At 51.6% G+C, this 19789-nt stretch overlaps 1 protein-coding gene across 13 annotated transcripts in view; it reads right to left on the bottom strand.

Moving 5' to 3' along the window:
* Positions 1 to 19789, bottom strand: part of KCNAB2 (potassium voltage-gated channel subfamily A regulatory beta subunit 2) — a 111117-nt gene that overhangs the window by 15017 nt on the left and 76311 nt on the right. For 12 of the 13 annotated variants that reach the window (XM_064281150.1, XM_064281158.1, XM_064281157.1 and 9 more), the window contains 5 exons: positions 11478 to 11521; positions 10665 to 10702; positions 5437 to 5516; positions 2667 to 2711; positions 445 to 489 (listed from right to left, as the gene is read on the bottom strand). In XM_064281150.1, the coding sequence (XP_064137220.1) occupies positions 445 to 489; positions 2667 to 2711; positions 5437 to 5516; positions 10665 to 10702; positions 11478 to 11521 (252 nt within the window). The other variant, XM_064281159.1, reaches the window with a different exon arrangement.

Here is a 19789-nt window from a genome sequence, read left to right as displayed (position 1 = left end):
TCTGAACCCAGTTCTGTCCAGGCCCAGAGTGAAGCCAGAGCCAGAGCCAGACCCAACAGCCTGGCAGTGGAATCTGGAGAGATCTGAACAGCTCCCCCGTTTTTCTGTTTCTCAGAATTTTTAGAATCTTGTCTTTGTAATCAGAAAAATACAACCCATGTAAGTAAAAATAAAAATTAAACAATGTTAGAGTAAAAGACCAAGCCCAAACTAAAGCCGCTTTCCTAGATCTCGAGGCAGCATCTGCACTGCATACGGCAGCGAGACCCCCCTCCTTAACACGGCGGCCAATGCCAGCCCCTCCCCTGTTGGGGACCTGGCCTTCTGGGGGCTCCCCGCCATCTCCCTTCCTCCCCTGCTGCCCTCAGATATCAGGGTCTCAGCAGAACCGGGGGTACGGCGCCCATCCCTTCCCACCGCCTGCTGGCCCCATGTTGCACCTACTTTCCACCCCAGAAGATTTTGGTGGTGATGACAAGGCTGGATCGTCTGTAAAATGGAAGAGAAGAGGGGGTGCTACTGGGTCAGGCCTCTCTGAGGTCCCCACTCACAGTCCACTCTCACACAGGGCTCCGAGAAACCTTCTGTAACTGGAAGGGGATGGAGGTGTGTGGGGCTCCCCATGGAACCAGGAGACGACCCACGAATGCAACTAACAAACCAAGTAACTGCCTGGACAGTAGGTGTTAATGGAGTTGGGCTGGGAGGGTGAGAGGGGCTGAGGGAATACAGGGCCAGATGAGTTTGTCAGGGGACAGGGAAGGAAGGGATTCTGGTAGAGACGGTGGAGCAGCAAGCAAAGACTCCAAGGAGGTCAAGTTCAGGGCTTGGTGGGCAGACAGAGGGGCCAGGGTGGAGATCTAACAGGAAGTGAGGAAACAGGAGCCCAAGCTACATGGGTCTTACCTATAGGCCATGATGGGGGTTTAAGAAATTCTGGTGTGGGAAGGCCTGGTGGGGAGAGGGCTGGTGGGACCGGGGTGTGGGGGTGAGGGACAGCTGGGCAAAGCTGCCGGGATTTTGGGTTTGGGGGCTGGAGGCTGAGAACCCTGAGGAAGGGGATGAATTTCCTTTCTCTGTCTTTAAATCCTCCGGAGGCAAATGCTGACAATGGTGACCCTGTGCTGAGGGTGTGTGCGGTGATGATGATGGAGCTGAGATTTCACAGGGCCTCAGGGTCAGCCAGACCCTCCAGGCCACATTTGACCTGACCCCCTCCCAACAGAGGATGTCCCTGAGGTGACAATGGCCTCCCTGCCCTCCCCTGTAGGAGGGGTGGCCTCATGTTTCTCTCTCTGCAAAGTCACCTAAGACATACTCAGCTTTTGCTAACATGAGCAATGTCCTTTAATTAGGAGGCAAAGAGGAATTTATTTTGGGATCAGTTACAGCCAAGAAGAAACAGCTTGGGTGAAGCAGGAGAAGGTATACCCCTGGGGCCCAGAGGCTGCCTGGCCAATGGGGGCTGAGCCTCTAAACGGCACCTGAGAGGTCAGGCAGGCAGAAGGGCCTGGCTTCACAATTGCCGTGGACATTCCTGAAAATAAAGGCTCATGGACCGCGGGGCTTACTTGCACTTGAGCTAAAGCTATGGCTGGGGGCTCGGAGGCAATGCTCAGCCCGTGTGGGAGTGGGCTGTGTCTACCCCAAGGGTAGTCAGGCCCCTGGGACACAAGGGCCGATGGGGCTCCTGCCCTGCTGCCTGTGGGCTCACTGCCTCTCCATGGGCCAGCCCTGAGAGACCTGGCCAGGGGCCATGGTGAAGACAAGGCCTGCCCTGGTCTGAGTGCTCTACAGACCCACAGCCAGTTAATAACCCTCAGACAGTGCTTCCAGGGAGGTCTGACTGTTCCCCCTTCACAGATGTGGACCCGAGGTCTCTAGAGCCAGAGACACTCATTCGTGTCCATGGAAGGTCCACTGGCTCCGAGCTGTTCCCTGGTACCCATGTTTCTCTGATCCTAAGCCCTCCAGCTGAAGAGGAGAAAGGGGTCCCCCCAGGTCCTCGGCAACAGCACAGCTCTGCCTCACAGGTTGTTCTGGAAGTTATTACTCTGCCCCCTGCCCCCCCCCCCATGCTCTGGACCCATGTGGATGATCTGGGACAAAGGCAGGGGGGCCCAAGTTAGGGAGGGGTGGACCCCTGGTTCAGGCAACACAGTCGGTGTCACATGACTTCTCCCAAGCAAAGTGGCCTCCTCATCTTGGAGAACTGAAATGTAAACCCCACTTGGTGACTCAGCGCATAGGGAGAGAAGGGGGGCTTTCTCAACTCACCATGTCCCTGGCACCCTTGCTCTTTGTGGTGGCCACCCAGCAACATGCACGCCTCCTCCCCTGGAGGAGGCATGGGGCTGCCTCCATTCTAGAACATTCTCCTATTCCCAAGAAAAATTCTGGGATTTCCAGGCCTTAGCAAGATGGGTTGGCTGCACAGGGGACTGATGGATTAGTAAATAGGAAAGAGCAACCCCCTAAACTTCCATTCTTCCCATGGCAAAGTAACTAGAGCCAACACTCTCCGGGCTCCAGGCCCAGGGAGGCCAGCTCACCCCTGGGAACCCCAGGGCACTTCTGACTCTCCCTGTGCCACCACCCCCCGCTCTGCCCTCAGCCTTCTGGAAACTTTTTCCTGTGTGTGACTGCAGAGACCGCACAGTAATTACCTCCAGCCCTTCTTCTTAATAATGTTTCCTAAGACCACTTCAGCCCTGCAGAACAAGAGAGACACAGGGATTTCATTAGCATTACAGAAAATCAAACCCAGCCCCACCATGACAATTGGCCACTCCATCCCCCTCTGAAAATGCCACCAGGCAGAGAGCAGCTGTGAAGAATCCACCTTGGTTCCAGGACCAACTTCCAGAGAGAAGAGAGATGGCAGGCTATCCAGAGCCCAGGCTGGGAGCTGAACTGCCACTGTCCCCACTAAGGTGGGCGGCCGTGGGCATGTGTCCCCTGCAGGCACTGGTCTGAGCAGCCTCTCCTGTGGGGCCTACAGAGAAGGCAGGGCAGCTGCAGGAACCAGTGTCCTGCTGGGGAAGGCCAGGGCCCATTTCCCTGCCTGGCTGGAATTCACCGGGGAGGTGATTGGTGGCTGATTAAGAAATCTCCAGACAAGTATATCTTTTAAAAGGTAAATTATTCATCATGTGGCACCCTCTGTTTTCAGAGACAATCAACACCTATTCGGGCCAGGGGCTGAATTGCCAGCAGAGTATGCGTGTGTGTGCTGCATGCACATATGTGCTGTTTGCATGCGTGTGCGGCGTGTCCGTGTGCATACATATATGTGTGCGTGTGTGTGCCTGCACATCCTGTTTGTTTCTTGCTTTTGCACAACAGGCAGACAGATGCCGATGCCACACCAACCACTGTCTGCTCTGCCTGGCGTCACTCTGGGTCCGCAGCCAAACTTGGACCAGCAGGGGTCACAGGCGGGCTGTGCCAGCCTCACTTGCCACTGCAGAGCTGGGTTAACTTTTAAGAACTTTCTGCTCATGGCAAAATGTTTCTGAGCAAAAACAACAGACGGAGAATGATCCATACCCAGGCCACATTCTGATGATAACAACGCCTGAGTCATCCACTCGAAAAGAATGGACTCTCATTTGCAAGCTGTTTCGCGTACATTCTGCACACTCCTGATGGATGGGCGAGATGCACAGAAAATCCATCAGCCCTGGCCTCTCCTTTTTGTTCCTCAGCCCCAATTTGTGGACAAAGGATTGGGAAAGGAGGAAGAGAAGAATCCAGCAGCACTCTCGGAGCTCCAGAAGCATAGACTTGGAGTTGGCTAAAACCTGCTGCTCATGCCCGTGAACTTGTGTAGTCGGGCCCAGAAATCCTGCCACCTTTGGGAAATGCCCTAAACTAGGGTCAGGAGAAGAAACAGGGCCCCAGGAACACACATGCTGGCCACCCTGGCTGGCAAGAGGGACAGTTGCTGACAGTTCCTATGGAGCAGCTTCTCTTGCCTCAGAATCACAGTGCCCCCCCGCCCCTCCACTGGACTGTGACCAGCTTCCTGCCAGAGTGGCTGCTGGTGCTGATGCATTGATGGGGGGCAAGCAGGCAGGTTAGCTTTAGGCAGCACTGAGAAGCAGCTGCAGTGGCCAGGGGAGGAGTGGAGGGGCAGGATGAGGGCAGCAACCCTGAGAAGCTGCTCCCAAAGTCCTTTTCCTGAGAGGTGCCCAGGGCCCTGTGTATCCAGTTAATCAGGGGGATGTGAGGACGGGGACACAGAGCAGAATGCAGTTGCTGGGACAGGGAGCATACGGGACTCCGTACAAGGGGCTGGGCTATCTGGAGCTGGAGAAGGAGGCTGCGTGGCGCTGTCCCTGACCCCCACGCTCTAGTGGGCAGCAGAACCCAGGCAGGAGCAGGGCTGGAAGAGGCCAGGGTGCTCAGGCTGTGGGCTGCCTCTCGTTGGCCTCTGCACTGGGCTTTCAGGCCTGTGACCCTTCAGCTTCACCCATGTGTCTGTCTGGAAAGCGATCCATTTTGATGGGAAGCTGCTGCCCGTTGGAGGGGTGGGAGGGGCTTTGGTGTCAGGAGGGCAGAGGGCTGCTGATGGGGGCTGGAGGAGATTTGGGAGCCCAGTGCAGGCCCCGGAGCTGTCCACTCCCCAGGCCCCGGTCATGCCTTGAGCAGAGGCCCGCACTGGGTCCCTGATGCCCTGGGCTCTAGGCCGCTGGAGACTGGGCAGGTGCTAGCCCTGCAGCCACGGTGCAGCAGGCCAGGGCTGCAGCTAGCCCAGCTGCCAGGAACTTGGCTCAGCCTAGGCCAGAAGAGGCCCAAGGGAGGCCGAGGAGAGTGCCAAAAATGATTTCACAAACAAAAGCTGACTTTTGGAAACTCAAGGCAGGAGAGTGGATGATGTGATTACAGCCAGTCTTGAAAATCGAAGCCAGCGGGCCTGGCTGAAGAGGGCTGAGCTTTTACATAATCAGGCATGACGGCTAGCTGCCAAGCCGGGAAGCGCTTCCCACAGCAATAGGGTGGTGGTGGGGGTCGGGCAGATGCAGCCCCTGCTCTGATGAGTTCTGCATCCCCCACATCCCTAATGGCCCATTAAGATGTGAGCATGTCAGGTATGTGGGGCTGGCCACAGGTCACTGTGTGTCAGGAGAGCCTGGGAGACAGCTTCATCATACTCTTGCTCAGCATGACATTGTTGGCACCAAAGGGACCATGGACATCTTGGTGCTTGGACACACAAGGAGTTCAGCCAGTGACCAGTGTCCAAGTGTCTCCATGGAAACAATACCTCCCCGAAGCCACTTAGAGCTTCAAAGAGGAAGCAGAGGGGGAAGCACGTTTATGAACACCCTTGGCATGGAGCGTGGAACTCTAGGGGCCCAGGCCTCTGGAGGGACGCTGCCTGTAGGGCAGCTGAGCCCTGCACTGTTTATCCTCATGAGGAAAGGCACCTACTTGCCCGCAGCGTAGACCTCTGCTGTATCGAAGAGGTTGATGCCATTGTCGTAGGCCAAGGTCATCAGTTGCTCTGCCATCTGAAACGAGAAAGCCAGGGCTATTTATGGGCACTGCCAGGTCCAGCTGGCGAGAGGGCCCCAGGCTGCCAGCAGGGTCCTGGACGGCTTCCTCTGCTCCCTCCCTGCTCCCCTCACCCTCTCCCGTCAACTGCGTAGGGAAGGAGGCTGCTCAGCTCTGCCCAATGCAAATCCAGAGGGGTCTGTCAGCCTCTGTCAGTAACAATGCAGAGGAGAACAAAGACAAGACGGGTGAAGGAAGAGCCTGCGGCTTGTGGATTTCTGAGAGCGGGGACTCTGCATCGGGATCATCACAGAGCTCTATGGATACTGGTGGAATGTGTCCTGGGACGCTGCCTCCTGCAGAGTCCTCCCCAGCACCCGCAAGGGGACCGGATCGTTATTTCTTGCCAATGGGGAGACTGAGGCCCTGTTGCTCATTAATGGTGAGGCTGTCATCTGCTCTCTGGCCTCGACTGGTGTTTTTCTGGCACTGTGTGCTCCCTGCCGTAAGTGACATGGTGTCGTGTGGTGGCAGCTCCCAGACAGGGACTGATGAATGGCCACCGAGCCCAAGCACAATACTGTTGACCAGATGTTACTCCTTGTTGTTTTTGTTACTTGTCATCGAATCGGCTCTAGCTCATGCAACCTTATGTATAACAGAATGAAATGCTGCCTGGTTCTATGCCATCTTCATGTTCGCTAGTACATTTGAGTCCATCATCGTGGCCCTTGTGTCAATCCATCTCATGGACGGTTTCTTTTGTTTTCACTGACACTCTGCTTTACCAACCATGATGTCCTTTTCTAGCGACTAGCCTTTCCTGATGATGTGTCCAAAGTAAGGAGCAGAAGTCTCGCCATTCTCACTTCTAAGGAACTTTCTGGCTGCAGTATTTCTTTTAAGGTCCTCATTCCACTGTGCCCACCCGGGGTGGCCTCCTCCTCCCTCACTGACAAGGTCTAGGCTCTGGAGGGTGACCACTGTGACCACGGCCCAGCCCTTCTGTGGACGAGGGAAGCTGGATGAATCTGCATAAGTCTGCTCCTCCCTCTCCCACCACAGCCACTGGAGCCGATTCACCAGGCAGAGAGCTCCACAGGCTTGGACACAGGAGCAGCGAGCCTGATCTCACCTGTGCAGTACTCACTCCACTTGCTGCTTAGCAAAGAGAAAAACAAATACGAGCCTAATGACACCCTGGACAGCACCTTGGATGATGGCAGACAAGAAAGAACTGGGGAATCAGGGAGTTTTTAGGGCCGAGCTGTACGATTTTTTTACTGCTGGGATTCTGGTGTTAATTCCTCTTCCAGGGCTTTCTATGCGGATCGATTCCATCTCTAATGTATAAACTGCTGTATTCATGGCATTTGCACTTGCACTCTTGTGGGTCTTCCCCCATGTCATTCTTCAAAATGTGACTTCTAGAGACTTCCGCCCTGTGGGTGTATCTACTGATTTAATGGAGCCTCTCGTTTGTGACTTTGAGGCTATTTCCAATGTCAGAGTCCCAGCAACTGAAGTCAGAAGGAATCTCAAGGGACCAGTGGGCTGCCTCCCTGTCACCCCTGTCTGGGGGACAAGGAGACCATCCCTGCCCTAGTGCAGTTCCCCCTACCTGGGATCTGGCCGCAGGCTTGGAGGTGGAGACCCCTGAGTGAAGTTCCTCTTCCCCACTCACAGGGTGTACCTCCCGTGCCAGTCATGTCAGGGAGCCTCAGCATCCTTGACATGGGGTACAATGTCTACCTCCCTGTGCTCATGGAGGACGGGTGAGGTCATCCATGTAACGTTCAAGGCCATGACTCTTATCATGTATATTGCCTGGTCTTTCTTGAACACATGCTCTGATGGGGCGGAGGAGTAGCTTGAGTTCATCGAAGGGACACTGAGCCAGGGGACAGAAACCCGGTTCTATACGTGGCAGCCCTGATGCTGGGCCTTGTGGTGTCAGGTTGACTGACGCTGCCTGCTTCTCTATGGGTTTGCTGTGAGAACCAGCTGAGTCATGTATGGGACGGTGTCTTGTAAACCACGAGCTCTGGTTGATACTCCTACCTCACTGGGCTGTTCATTCTACTCCGGGGCAGGCCTGAGTTTTGCCTCTGGCATGGCATGGAACAATTCTAAGCTTTAGTCCACATGGCAGCCACACAGCTGCTGGGTTCCCAAGAATGGAGATCGGCAAGCTTTTTCTGGAAAGGGCCACAAAGTGAATATTTTAGGCTTTGTGGGCCAGACCATCTCTGTTGCAGCTACGCAGTCCTGCCCCCAAAGCACAGAGCAGCTGTAGACAATATGTAAACAAGGAGGCGTGGCTGTGTGCCAATAAAACTTATATACAAAAATAAGCTGGGGGCCAAATTTGGCCCGTGGGCTGTCACTTGCCGACCCTGCCTTAGAATACTGTTTTGCCAGAGTTAACCTGCCAGTCCTTCATTTCTGAATTTCCCTGACACTCCGACAGGGCGTGTTGCACACAGCAGAACCCTAAAAATAAGACTCCTCAAGCATAAAGAGAAAGGATGTCCCGATACAAGCCATGACATAAACGAACCTTGAAACATCATGCTGAGCAAAATAAGTCAGTCACAAAAGAATAAATACAATATGATCTGACATGAGCAGATCTACAGAAACCAAAGATTACTCATGATAACCAGAGGTGGGAGCAGGGGTGAGGGAAAGGGGAAATTTTTGTTTAGGGGGCACCGAGTTTATGGTAATGGTGGGAGAATAATTTGGAAAAGGATAACGGCTGCACAACCAGAAGAACGTAATCAATGTCAGTGAATTATACATGAAGAAATTGCTCAATTGGCAAATTTCTCCTGTGTATATTTTCACCACAATAACAAAGAAAACCTCTCCCAAACAAAAACAAGAACAAAAAAACTAAGACTCTGTTTCTATTCCTTGGCATGCCAAGGGCCTTCCTTTGGACAGGGGCTGAGCGAGGAACGTGGTATTCCAGATGGGCTGCCCACCTGGAATGCCTGGTGCACCCATGGCCTCCAGGGTTTGGGTGGCATACAGGTCCCCTTCAATCTCAATGGTCCTTGTTTCCTCGAGGTCATCTTACCCACTGGCTTGGACTCATCAGGCAGCCAATGCCAGAATCAAACCCCGGTTATTCACCTGAGGCATGGTGAGGCGGGCCCCTCACACTTGAGATATTGATTTGTTTTGACACTGAATGGAGGATTTAATGCTGAAATCCTGTCTTGCTCCTGCGCTCCATCATTTTCGCCTGCCAGGACCTTTCAGAACCTGACTCTGTCAATCTATTGAATACGCTCATCTTCCAGCTTTGTGTCATCTAGAAACGGCTCCCAATGCCTTCATGTATGTCACCATGTTCCTGATGGGGACCCAGCAGAGGCCAGGGCCAGCCAGCAGTGCCATTGGATCACTCATCAATCCTCTTTGGGTGTGACTGATTTGTCGGTGTGAAATTCACCTCACTGGACAGCTATCATTCGGACCACTCCTCTCTATCTCTCCCATAAGGACATCACAGGAAGGTAGCGAATGCCGCTCAGGAATGAAGTTACGCCCCCTACAGGATTCTTGCATCTGCTACTTCAGTAACTCTATCCAAAGGGAAGCTGGTGTGTCAGGCCTGACTTGTTCAGAGGGAACCTGTGGGCTCAGGCTTGTGCTTGGAATGGATCTGGTGGCCCAAGGTAGACTGTTTCCCTGCAGTTGCTGATGACCCATCACTTAAGAACTCTTGACTTTACCCAGAGATGACACATACCCAGCAGCCTCAAAGCCAGAGGCAAGCAGTTCTCTAAGCAGCTACTTTTATCGCAATAAACATGAACAAGAGCACAACTGAAATGCATTTAAATTTTGACGGAAGCAAAGCTCTTCCTTTGAAAACTAACAGCAATCACAGCTAACAAGGTATCGAAATCAAGGCACTGATTAATTTTTAAATGCAACCTTTCCAATGGTAAGTAGGGCAAACGCACATACAACCGCTGATGAGCAAATGCCGCTGTTCTCATTTCCAAGATATTCACCCCTGTTCCAGAAGTGCAACTGGCCTGGGACGGTGCTGGCCCTGTCCTTTAGGGAGACTCGGGGCGCCAACAGCACTGAGATGGTGTTGCCTTTGTGCCCACCTTCCTATCAAATTATGAAGAGACAAGCCCCAGCAAACATACTCGAGTGCAACACCCACGGTTAATGACAGTCATAGGATGGGCACAGCTAGGAGCAAAGCATGATGCAAGGTTGCTCAGTCTCTTCCAATGGCAGAAAAAAATGACAGAATCTGTATTTTAAATGACCCTCACAAATATCCGAGTCCCTGGGTAGTGTAGGAGCCCTGGTAGCACAGTGGTTAAGAGCTTGTCTGCTAACCAAAATGTGGCAGTTTGAATCCACCAGCTGCTCCTTGGAAACCCTATGGGGCAGTTCTATAGGGTCCTATAGGATCGGTATGAGTCGGAATTGACTTGATGGCAATGGGTTTAGTTTTTTTGGTTTTGGTGGTGCAATCCGTGAATGTGCTCAGCTGCTAACCAAAAGGCTGCAGGTTTGAGTCTGCCCAGAGGCAACCTGGAAGAAAGGCCTGGTGATCTACTTCTGAAAAACCAGCCATTCAAAACCCTATGGAGCACAGTTCTACCCTGACACACCTGGAGTTGCCAGGAGTCAGAACCAACTTGATGGCAACTGGTTTTTTCCAACAAATATTTATGGAACTTAAGTTCAAATTCAGGTGTGTGCACTCTGTGGGAGCAGCTTATAGTTTGCTCCAGGCCTTAGTATTTGGAAAGCAGCGGTGCTCACTGGATTTCCACTGCTAACTGTGAAGTGGATGTCATGCAGATGCAGAAACCTGAGTTTCTGGGACCTTCTGAGACTTGCTGAAAGTCCATGGTACTTGGTTGGTAAGGGGGGCTGGCCTCCCTTTGTTAGTCACTGCCACAAGCTCACCTTCCTGCTGTCCCGTGGGGGCTGGGCGCCCAAGTAAAGCAGGAAAAAGGGAGCCATGGCAGTTCCTAGGGCTCAGGCTCATTGACTTACGCAACTGACTTTACCGTGTACGTGGGGATGAGCGCCTGCCACGGGGCTGGGGCAGCAGAGGGAGCCCTTGGTCAGAACTGGCCTCTTGCTTTCCTTGGTGCTAAGGTGGGGGCCCATCTTACCTCGTCGGTGATCTGGCCCCCGAAGGTCACCCATGTTCCTGGAAGAGACACAGAGGCCCCAGTTAGAGAACCTTCCCGTGGGGCTTGAACTCACTCCTGTGATGCTGCAGGGTCCAGGAGGGGTGGCCACAGCGCCATACTGCTCTGGCTCTGCAGTGTGCTCAGCCTGGCTTTGGGGCAAGTCCTGCTTTCCTGGAACACCAAGCCAAGGCCCCAGCGAGCCTCTGGAGGAAGCAGCCAGGTGCAGGCTGTGGGAGGCTGTGCTGACATGGCTTCTGTTCAGGGATCCACAGCAGGGAACTTTCGGGGAGGCTGGTGTCCAGCCACCTCCCATGTCCTCGTGTGACTGGGCAGGGAGAGGTGTGTGCGTACAGGGAAGTGACAGCATATACCAGGAGCAGAGCCCGCGTCTGGGGGACAAGGAAGGAGGGCGAAGCTGACTGTCCTTCGTGAGGGGCTTTTTCTGTGATGCCCACCCTGCTGCGTAAGGACAGCCCGAGAGGAGGGTGGTCCTTGGATTTTGGGGGGTGGGTAAAGGAGTGGGCCCTGTGTGCAAAGGGCCCCTGGCACTTGCTGGTCTTTGGCTGCATCTTTCATATGCTGCTTTAGTAACCACATTGCTGAGGCTGCATCTGTTCCCCTCCCTCTCACCTGCCTCCTGGTTGTCATGGCAACCAAATCACCCTGAATCCTGGGCTCTGGGTGCTGTGGCCACCCTGCCTCCCCGGGGAGGGGGCAGCCCCCTCCTGCCCTCCCTCAGCCCCTGCTCTCCCTGGATGGGGGAGGGATTCCAGGCGGTAGCCCCACACTTACCAAGCCCCAAGCAGGAGACTCGAAGGCCAGACTTGCCCAAATTCCTGAAAAACAGACACCTTGTGAGCTCCCTGCAGGCAGGGCGAGGATGGCAGCTCCCGTCCTGGTCCCCTATGGCTCCCGAGGCCAGCTGCACCCCTCCTGGTCAACGAGGCCAGAAGGGGCTATGGGGGGAGGTTAGAGTGCCAAGCTCCCCTTCCTGCCACACACGCCTCAGGGCACAGCACATTGTGGGCCTGGCTGTGCTGGTGACCAAGGAAAGACAGTGACAACATCTGTGAATGGTGCTGTCTAGTTTTATGGGCTAAAACATGGGTAATTTGGGCCTATGGTGCTGTCCATGGGCCTCCTCCTGCTAAGAAGCTCTTTTCTTTCTTTTTAAATGTTGAATTTGTGATTTTGTGATGTTTACTCCCAGTCTCTTTGGAAAGGGCTAGAAGGATTGTGGCCGGCGGCCCTATCTCTCTGCCTCCCTGATGTGGGGGATGAGAATGCTGCCATGGGGTGTGGTTTGCACGCAGGCTGAGGCCCCGCCTGTGTGGTGACCTGCAGCCTGAACGGGCCAAGGTCCAGAGACCCTGATGAGCATTCATCATCACCCACAGGACACATCCTTATTAGCTGAGCTGCTGCCATGGCTGCCCAGGCCCCATCATGGCTCATCAAGACCCCTGCGCGTCTCGAGGGCCTGTACTTGGGTACACCCCAGAATTCACACCAACAGGCTGTGTAGCGTGCACACTCTGTCAAGGACGGGTCCTTCCTGGCACAGGCTGCTGGACCTCAGGGCAGTGGGAGGCCAAGCTCCTCTCACCGAGTTCAGGACGTACCCACCAGGCACCTCTCAAGTGTCCCAACATTGACTCCCCAGCTGCTCTGTGAAGGGGCGCGCCCTGTCCTGACCTCACAATTCCCACTTTACAGATGAGCTCACTGGGACTTTCCCCTGGGCAGTACCCTGGGCTCCTGATCTCTGCCACGGTGGGAGGCACAGGGCCAGGTCTGTCCAGGGTGGCCAGCAGGGTTCTTGCCTCAGCCAGGCCCAGCCCATCTGGCTCAGCCTCACCTTGCCTGCAGGTATTCCTGCTCCAGTGTCCTGGCCAAGGAGCCCGTCCTCCGGGGGCCAGCCCTGGGGTGACTTCCTTCTGGGAGGTGGGGAGTCAGAGAGCAAGAGAGGCCAGAGGGGTGAGCCCCAATCTCCTACCCCATGGTCCCTGGTTTTCCCAAGGCTGCTACACTTTTGACTTTCTGGATGCCGCGTGTTTGACGTCAGTTTCTTCCCTTCTCTACCCAAGCACGCTCCCTGGGAGGGCGGCATGGGGTTCAAACCTGAGTCTGACCCACCCCACTCTGACCCTCCGCAGCCTTGGTTTCCCTGATTACAATATCCCCCCTAGATTAGGGGTGGTGAATGCCCAGTTACGTCAATGTTATTATTGGGTGCCGTTGTGTCAATTATGACCCATAGTGACGCCATATGATGGAGTAGAGCTGCCCCATAGGATCTTTACCGAAGCAGATTGCCAGGTCTTTCTCCCACAGGAAGGAGCCCTGCTGGTGCAATGGTTAAGCGTTCAGCTGCCAAGCAAAAGGTTGGTGGTTCAAACCCACTCAGCGGCTCCATAGGAGAAAGACTTGGCAATCTGTTTCTGTAAAGAGTACCGCCTAGAAAACCCTATGGGGCCAGTTCTACTCTGTCACATGGGGTCACTATGAGACAAAAAATAGACTCAAAGGCAACTACCAACAAAGACAGGGGTGGTGGAGGTGGGGTTGGGGGAGATGACACTTGTAAGCAATTTGAACAAAGTTTAACATGCCGCTCAAATTTATCTCTAAATTGTCAAGATTTCATTATAAAGTTTCCAATTAAAATCAGTCTTGTTGCCAGCCTACTGGTTCCTGGAGGGATGCTGGGATTTTCCCTAAATGAGAACCTAATAGCAGTTGGTGTCTCCTTCAGGAAGGTGAACTGGACTAGGCAGTGAGTAGGGGTGAGGCTCTGAAGCCAGACCTCAAATCCTGGTTTGACTTTCTTGGCTCTATGACCCTGGGCCTGTGATATAACTCCCTATGCCTCAGTCTTCTCAGCTGTAGAATAGGCTCATAAGGCTGCCTCTCTCATAAGGGGTTGCTGTGAGGACGAAATGAGGGAATGTATGAAAAGCAGCTAGAGCATCACCTGGGGCACAGGGTCCTACATACACTCTGACCTTGCACATGTCTCATTTCCCAAAGGGGCAGGGTACCCAAGAGACACAGCACAGAATATAGAGTGTGACCCTTCTTCTTATGTGAAAAACGATGACAGACAAAACAGGCTTTAAACATACTGTGCTGCTGTGCTGTTATGGATTGAATTATGTCCCCCCAAATTTATACTGAAATCCTAAACCCCGGTACCTGTGAACGTGACCTAGTTTGGAAATAGGGTCTTTGAAGATGTTATGAGTTAAATTACCATGAGGTCATATTGCAGTAAAAACAAAAAAAACCCTGTTGTCGTCGAGTCGATCACGACTCATAGCCACCCTATAGGAAAGAGTAGAACTGCCCCAGAGGGTTTCCAAGGAGTGGCTGGTGGATTTGAACTGGCCACATTTTGGTTAGCAGTTGTAGCTCTTAACCACTGTACCACCAGGAGTAGGGTAAACTAATCCATCCTCAGTGGGGCCCTCTTAAAAGAGAAGAAACACAGAGAGAGGAAAACAGCTACGTGACCCTGGAGAGATGCAGCAACTGCAAGCCAAGCAAGGAAAGTCGGGGGCTACCTGAAACCGGGAGAGACAATAAAGATCCTCCTCTAGAGCCTTGGCAGAAAGCAGGGCCCTGCTGACACCCTGAGTTCAGACTTGTAGCCTCCAGACCGTGAAACAATACATTTCTGTTTTTTAAAGTCACACAATTTGTGGTACTTTGTCACGCACGGCAGCTACAAGAAACCCATACATGTGTCAAAAAGGGAAACGAGGTTTCCCCTAGTTTTTCCCTCTGTAAATCCATGAAATAATCAAATAGTGCCCTCATTACTGTTTGCATGTTGCAAGCCAGAGCAGCCTGACTTTATAACCACAGCTGGAGAGAAAGCCACAGCTGTATCATGTACACATTCTGCAGGGAGACACGGTCTATTTAGCAGTTTTAGGTAAAATTTCCTACGTGAGCTGGAAAGTAACTGTGGTGAGAAATTATAAACTTGCTTACAAGCAGACTGACAACAAAGCAAAAAAGGACTGAAGGTTCTGGCCAGTGGTTCTGAACTGTTTTGGGGTTGCAGGCCCCTTTGAGAAACTGATGAAAAACACTCAACCAGACAGGAATAGAAGGGAAATTCCTCAATATAACCAACGGCATTTATTGAAAACCCATAGCTAACTTCATATTCGATAAAGAAAGACCAAGAGCTTTCTTGTTAAGATCAGGAACAAGGCTGAAGATGCCCATTCTCGCCACTGCTATTTGACATCGTTCTGGAAGTCCACACCAGAGCAATTAGGCTAGAAAATAAATAAATGACAGGTATCCATATCAGGAAGGAGGAAGTAAAACTATCCCTTTTTGCAGATGACATGATCCAATACATAGAAAACCTCAAATGTTCTACAAGAAAGCTATTAGAACTAATAAATGAATTCATCAAAGTGGCAGGGTACAAGGTCAACACACAAAAATCAGCTGGGTTTCTATACATCAACAATAAGCAAGTTGAAAAGGAACTTAAGGAAACTGATGAAGACTCCAGATTCTTTCTCTGGAAATGTGTGAAGTCTGTACATATTTCAGAACTGTGTTTGTAATGTCTGAGCATTCCCGGAGCCTTGGGTCCCACTGGACACCTGGCCTAGATAAACCCAGGCACCCAGATGAGGCTGGGCCATCGCTTCTGCAAGATCACTCCAAGAGTGATTAGGGAGCAGCTCTTTGACCAGGCTTTGTGGGAGGCCAGGTTTTAGGTGTGTCTCCTAAAGACAAACTTGCATCGGGCAAATCTAGTGCAAAGGACCTCTTTTTAAAAAGTAAAGTTGTCACTTTGATGACTAAGGTGCGCCTGACCCAAGCTTTTCAATCGCCTCATGTGTATATGTATGAAAGTTGAACAATGAAAAAGGAAGACCGAAGACAAAGTGATACATTTGAATTGTGTTGACGGACAATACCGACTATACTGGGGACTGCCAGAAGAATAAACAAATTGGTCTTAGAAGGTATACAACCAGAATGCTCCTTAGAAGCCAAGGTGGTGAGATTTCAGCTCACTTATTTTGGACAAGTCATCAGGAAAGACTAATTGCTAGAAAAGTATATCATGGTTGGTAAAGTAGAGGGTCATCGAAAATGAAGGAAATTCTCCATGAGATGAATTCACATAACAGCCACAAAATGAGCTCAAACATGCCAAGGATTGTGAAGATGGCACAGGACTGGGCAATGTTTTATTCTGTTACACATAAGGTCGCCATGAGTCAGAGCTGACTTGACAGCAACTAAGAGCAACAACTACCTGAAGACTTCCCTTTAATAACGGTAGAACCAAATGCCAGAACGTGCTGCAAGTTCAGGGGAACAGAGGGGCTTTTGCAGCGTAGAGAGGCAGGTGAGGGTAAAAAGCAAGAGGCTGCACCCACCTATGTCTGCAGCTGGAGAGATGGGACACCCAGTCGGGGGAGGAATGGCAAAAGTTGTTCTTACTCTCTAATTTCTGTTTTTCCAGTTTGATTGGAATGGAATTGACCTGCTTTCCTGAACGGGTGCTGAGTCTCCTCCTGGAGCCAAGGTCGGATCCTGGGCATTTGGCTCTCCAGCTGCTGCTCCAGCCACCACCCACAGGAATAATTGAACAAAACTAGGGCACCGCGTGATGCTGCAATTACCCCGCTCAAGTTGTTTCCCTGCTAGAATGATGGTATTAGTTCTGCCATGAGCTGCCAGGCATGGGAGAAGGAATGAGAAGGGACAGGCCATCACCAGGCAGAAATCTTTATAAATATGGCTTCTTGAAGGGGGTGGGGTGCCTAGCAAATCACAGCTTTGTAGGGATAGGGGCAGTGACTAGTTCCTAATTCAAGCTTTCTAAACACCAAAATAGTTTCCTATGGTCCCCCTCCCCCAATTCAAACTTGACATAATGATAAAATAGTTGGCCAAAATCTCTGAACCCAAATAACGTTGGTTTCTATTAATTTGCCTTCTATTTCTCCAGTGGTCCAGAAAAATGGCTAATGAGGCTTTGTCGACATAATCCTTGGCCAGAGAAAAGCATGGGTCTCCATCTTACGACCACCAAACACTTTATACTCCTAAATATTGTACTCAGACTCTCGTGAAGGGCTTGAGTTGGAAGGCTCTGATAAGTTACAGATTCTTTTCAAAATAGTTCAGTGTCTTTAAGTTTAGCCGTCTAGACAGAGGATAAAAATTTGATGAGGCAATAGGAAAGCAATATCACCTTGATTAGCTGGTTTGATGAATAAGGGAGATGGGAAAAGAAGACAGGACATTTTCAGGTAAGAGTCTCTCACCTGTCCATGATAACATGTGTCTTTTTGTATCTATGTACCTATTTGCATGCTTGCGTCTGTGGGGTTTACAATGAACTTTACCCAAAGGATTTGGTCTTTATCCTTGGTTCCTGAGAGATAACCTCTAAAACCTTGGAATTTCCCCAATGATTGGAGTCTTTGTTGTTCATGAGGGTTCCAGACCACACCTGACAGTTTATGCTAATGAGGTGACTCTTGGGTGGGGGCTGGCAAGGCCAGAAAGACCCACCATGTGATATCAGCCCAACCTCAGAGGAGAAGAGCTGGGGGTTGGGTTCAACTATGTAGGCAATGATTCAATCAATCACTCCTATATAATGAGATCCTAATAGAAACTGGACACAGAAGCTTGGTGAGCTTCCTGGTTGGTGAAAGACATCGGTGCTTGGGAGGGCGAGAAGTTTCTTTTTTGAGACATGGAAGCTCTGTGTTGGGGACCCTCCCAAACCAGACCCTATGGGTCTCTTTATTTGTATCCTCTTTGTTATAATAAAACCGTAATTGTAAGTATTGCACTTTCCTTAGCTCTGTGAGTTGTTCTAATAAATTACCAAACCTTTGAGGGTAATGGGAATCCCTGACTTTGTAGCCAGCAGGTCAGAAGTGAAGGGACCCCTGAGGACCCTTGAACTTATGGCTGGCATCCTGAGGGGGCAGAGGGAACCCCAGAATTTGTAGTCACCAGGTCATAAGTGAGGGTGTCATGGGGACCCATAGGCTTGCAGTTGGCGTCTAAGGTCTTGTGCAGACCTGGCAGTCTGGAGGACTGTGCCCTTTAACTTGTGACCTCTGACCTGGCTCTGGTGGTTAGGGTCAGAGGAAGAACTGTTTTTGCAGTTTAGGGTTAGATTTAGAGTTAGAGTTGTACTCAGAGAAGACAGACAAAGACACCACCAACATAGCCTTGCACCCGGACTCCAAGCTCCCTAATGACAAGCCATCTTCAGATCTAAGCTAGCAGCCGTAGGTTCCCAGGGAATGTTTGTCAAGGATGATGTTGGTGTAACACGAGGGTGAGATACCAGCTTTGCAGTTCAACTTTTGGGACGGAATCCTGGTCCTCCCCTTACTTGCTGAGCTTGGGCTCCCATGCTGAGTGCCTCCTGGTCCTTGTAGCAAGAACACGCCCACACAGCCCTTTGGTACTGGCCCTTAGACAGACGGGCTATGTACAGCTAACCGGATGGTGTGCCTGGTGGCTTCTTCCCAGCCCTGGAGCACGCTTCTGGGAAGGGCCAGTCTCCTGGTGAGACGGTAGGTGGCAAGGATTGGGATTGCGCCCACCTGCAGTCCCTGCAGCCCCCACTATGTCCTGGGATAGTCAGTCGCTCTGGAGAAATTCTGATGCAGGTGCTACAGGATGGAAGAGGTACTCAGCAAGGGGTGCCCGACAGATCATGGCTGGGATTTCAACTCCCACTTCAGCTGCTATGAAAGTACGTATCCACCTCCCTCCGCCAGCACCATGACAAAATGCTCACCAGGCCTGCCACATGCACAACTTGGTTTGCTCCTCCATTTGATGGGTGTGGGTCCCACAGTTAGGAAGTGGTGGGACTGGGATTTGAAAACCCTGGTCCTTAGATAACAAACCTACCAGTCCAGTAATGATCTCCTTCACTGGCCTGGGAGGAGCCTTGGTGGAGGAGTGGTTAAATGGTCAGCTGCTAACCAAAAGGGTGGCAGTTTGAACCCACCAGCCGATCCTCAGGACAAAGATGTAGCAGGCTGCTTCTGTAAAGATTACAGCCTTGGAAACCCTGTGGGGCAGTTCTATTCTGTCCTATAGGGTCGCTATAAGTCGGAATTGGCTCCACGGCAATGGGTTTGGTTTTTCCTGCCCTGGCTCTGACATTCACACACACACACCACACGCACATACACTCATATGCATTCACACACACACGTACACTCACATGCATGCATATGCATATACACACTGCACACACATGCACACACTCACATACATGTGCACACACTTGCTCATACACATGTACGTGCATACACATGCATGCACACACATGCACCCCAGATGCTTTGAGATCTACTCCTCAGTGGGTCTTAGGAGGGGAATCATGTTAATAGCCACTCTTTCTATTTACATAATGCTTTATATTTTTTTAAAATGGCCTCACATGTATTAATTAACTCCTTTGATGAGCCTATATGATGAGGTGGAATCAAATCAACAGCTATGGGGTTTTTTTTTTTTTCATGATTGACTTAAAAGTTGTAGCAGCTAACAGGTATCTAAAAAAAAAAAGTTTACTTCTAGCTTTTGACCCCCCACTTAACGAACGATAAAAACCCCCAGAGCTTCTAGAACAGAGACTTCCATTCTTGATCATCCTCATGTAGCCTTTTACCCTAGAAGTTGAGGGCCAGGTGGGGCAGCTGAGCACAAATGGAGAAGAAACCCAGCAGCCTGGGCTGAACGATTGCGGGGGAACCTCAAGAAGCTGCCTGGCCGCTGTGTGCCTGCTAGAGCTGGAGCCAGGGTGGGGAGGGAAGGTAAACTTCGTTACATTCTTCACCTGCCAGCCCCTGACTATCGAACAGATGTTTGTCACGCTGGGCTGGCTGGAGACATGAGATTACCCATGGGCCAACTTCTCGAACCCCCATGTACCGGGAGGTGAGGAAGCAGAGAGGGTGCAGGGACCTGTGGCCAGTGCCGGCTCAGGCTCCCAGAGAGAGAAATCTCTGCACAGAGTCGATGTGGGAGACCCCTTTGAAGGGAACCAAGTGGGCAGGATGAAGGTAGAGACACAA

The sequence above is a fragment of the Loxodonta africana genome, chromosome 3, assembly GCF_030014295.1.
Source record: "Loxodonta africana isolate mLoxAfr1 chromosome 3, mLoxAfr1.hap2, whole genome shotgun sequence".
Lineage (NCBI taxonomy): Eukaryota > Metazoa > Chordata > Mammalia > Proboscidea > Elephantidae > Loxodonta > Loxodonta africana.
The sequence above is the reverse complement of the archived record's forward strand: the minus strand, read 5'-3'. Positions and strand labels throughout refer to the sequence as shown.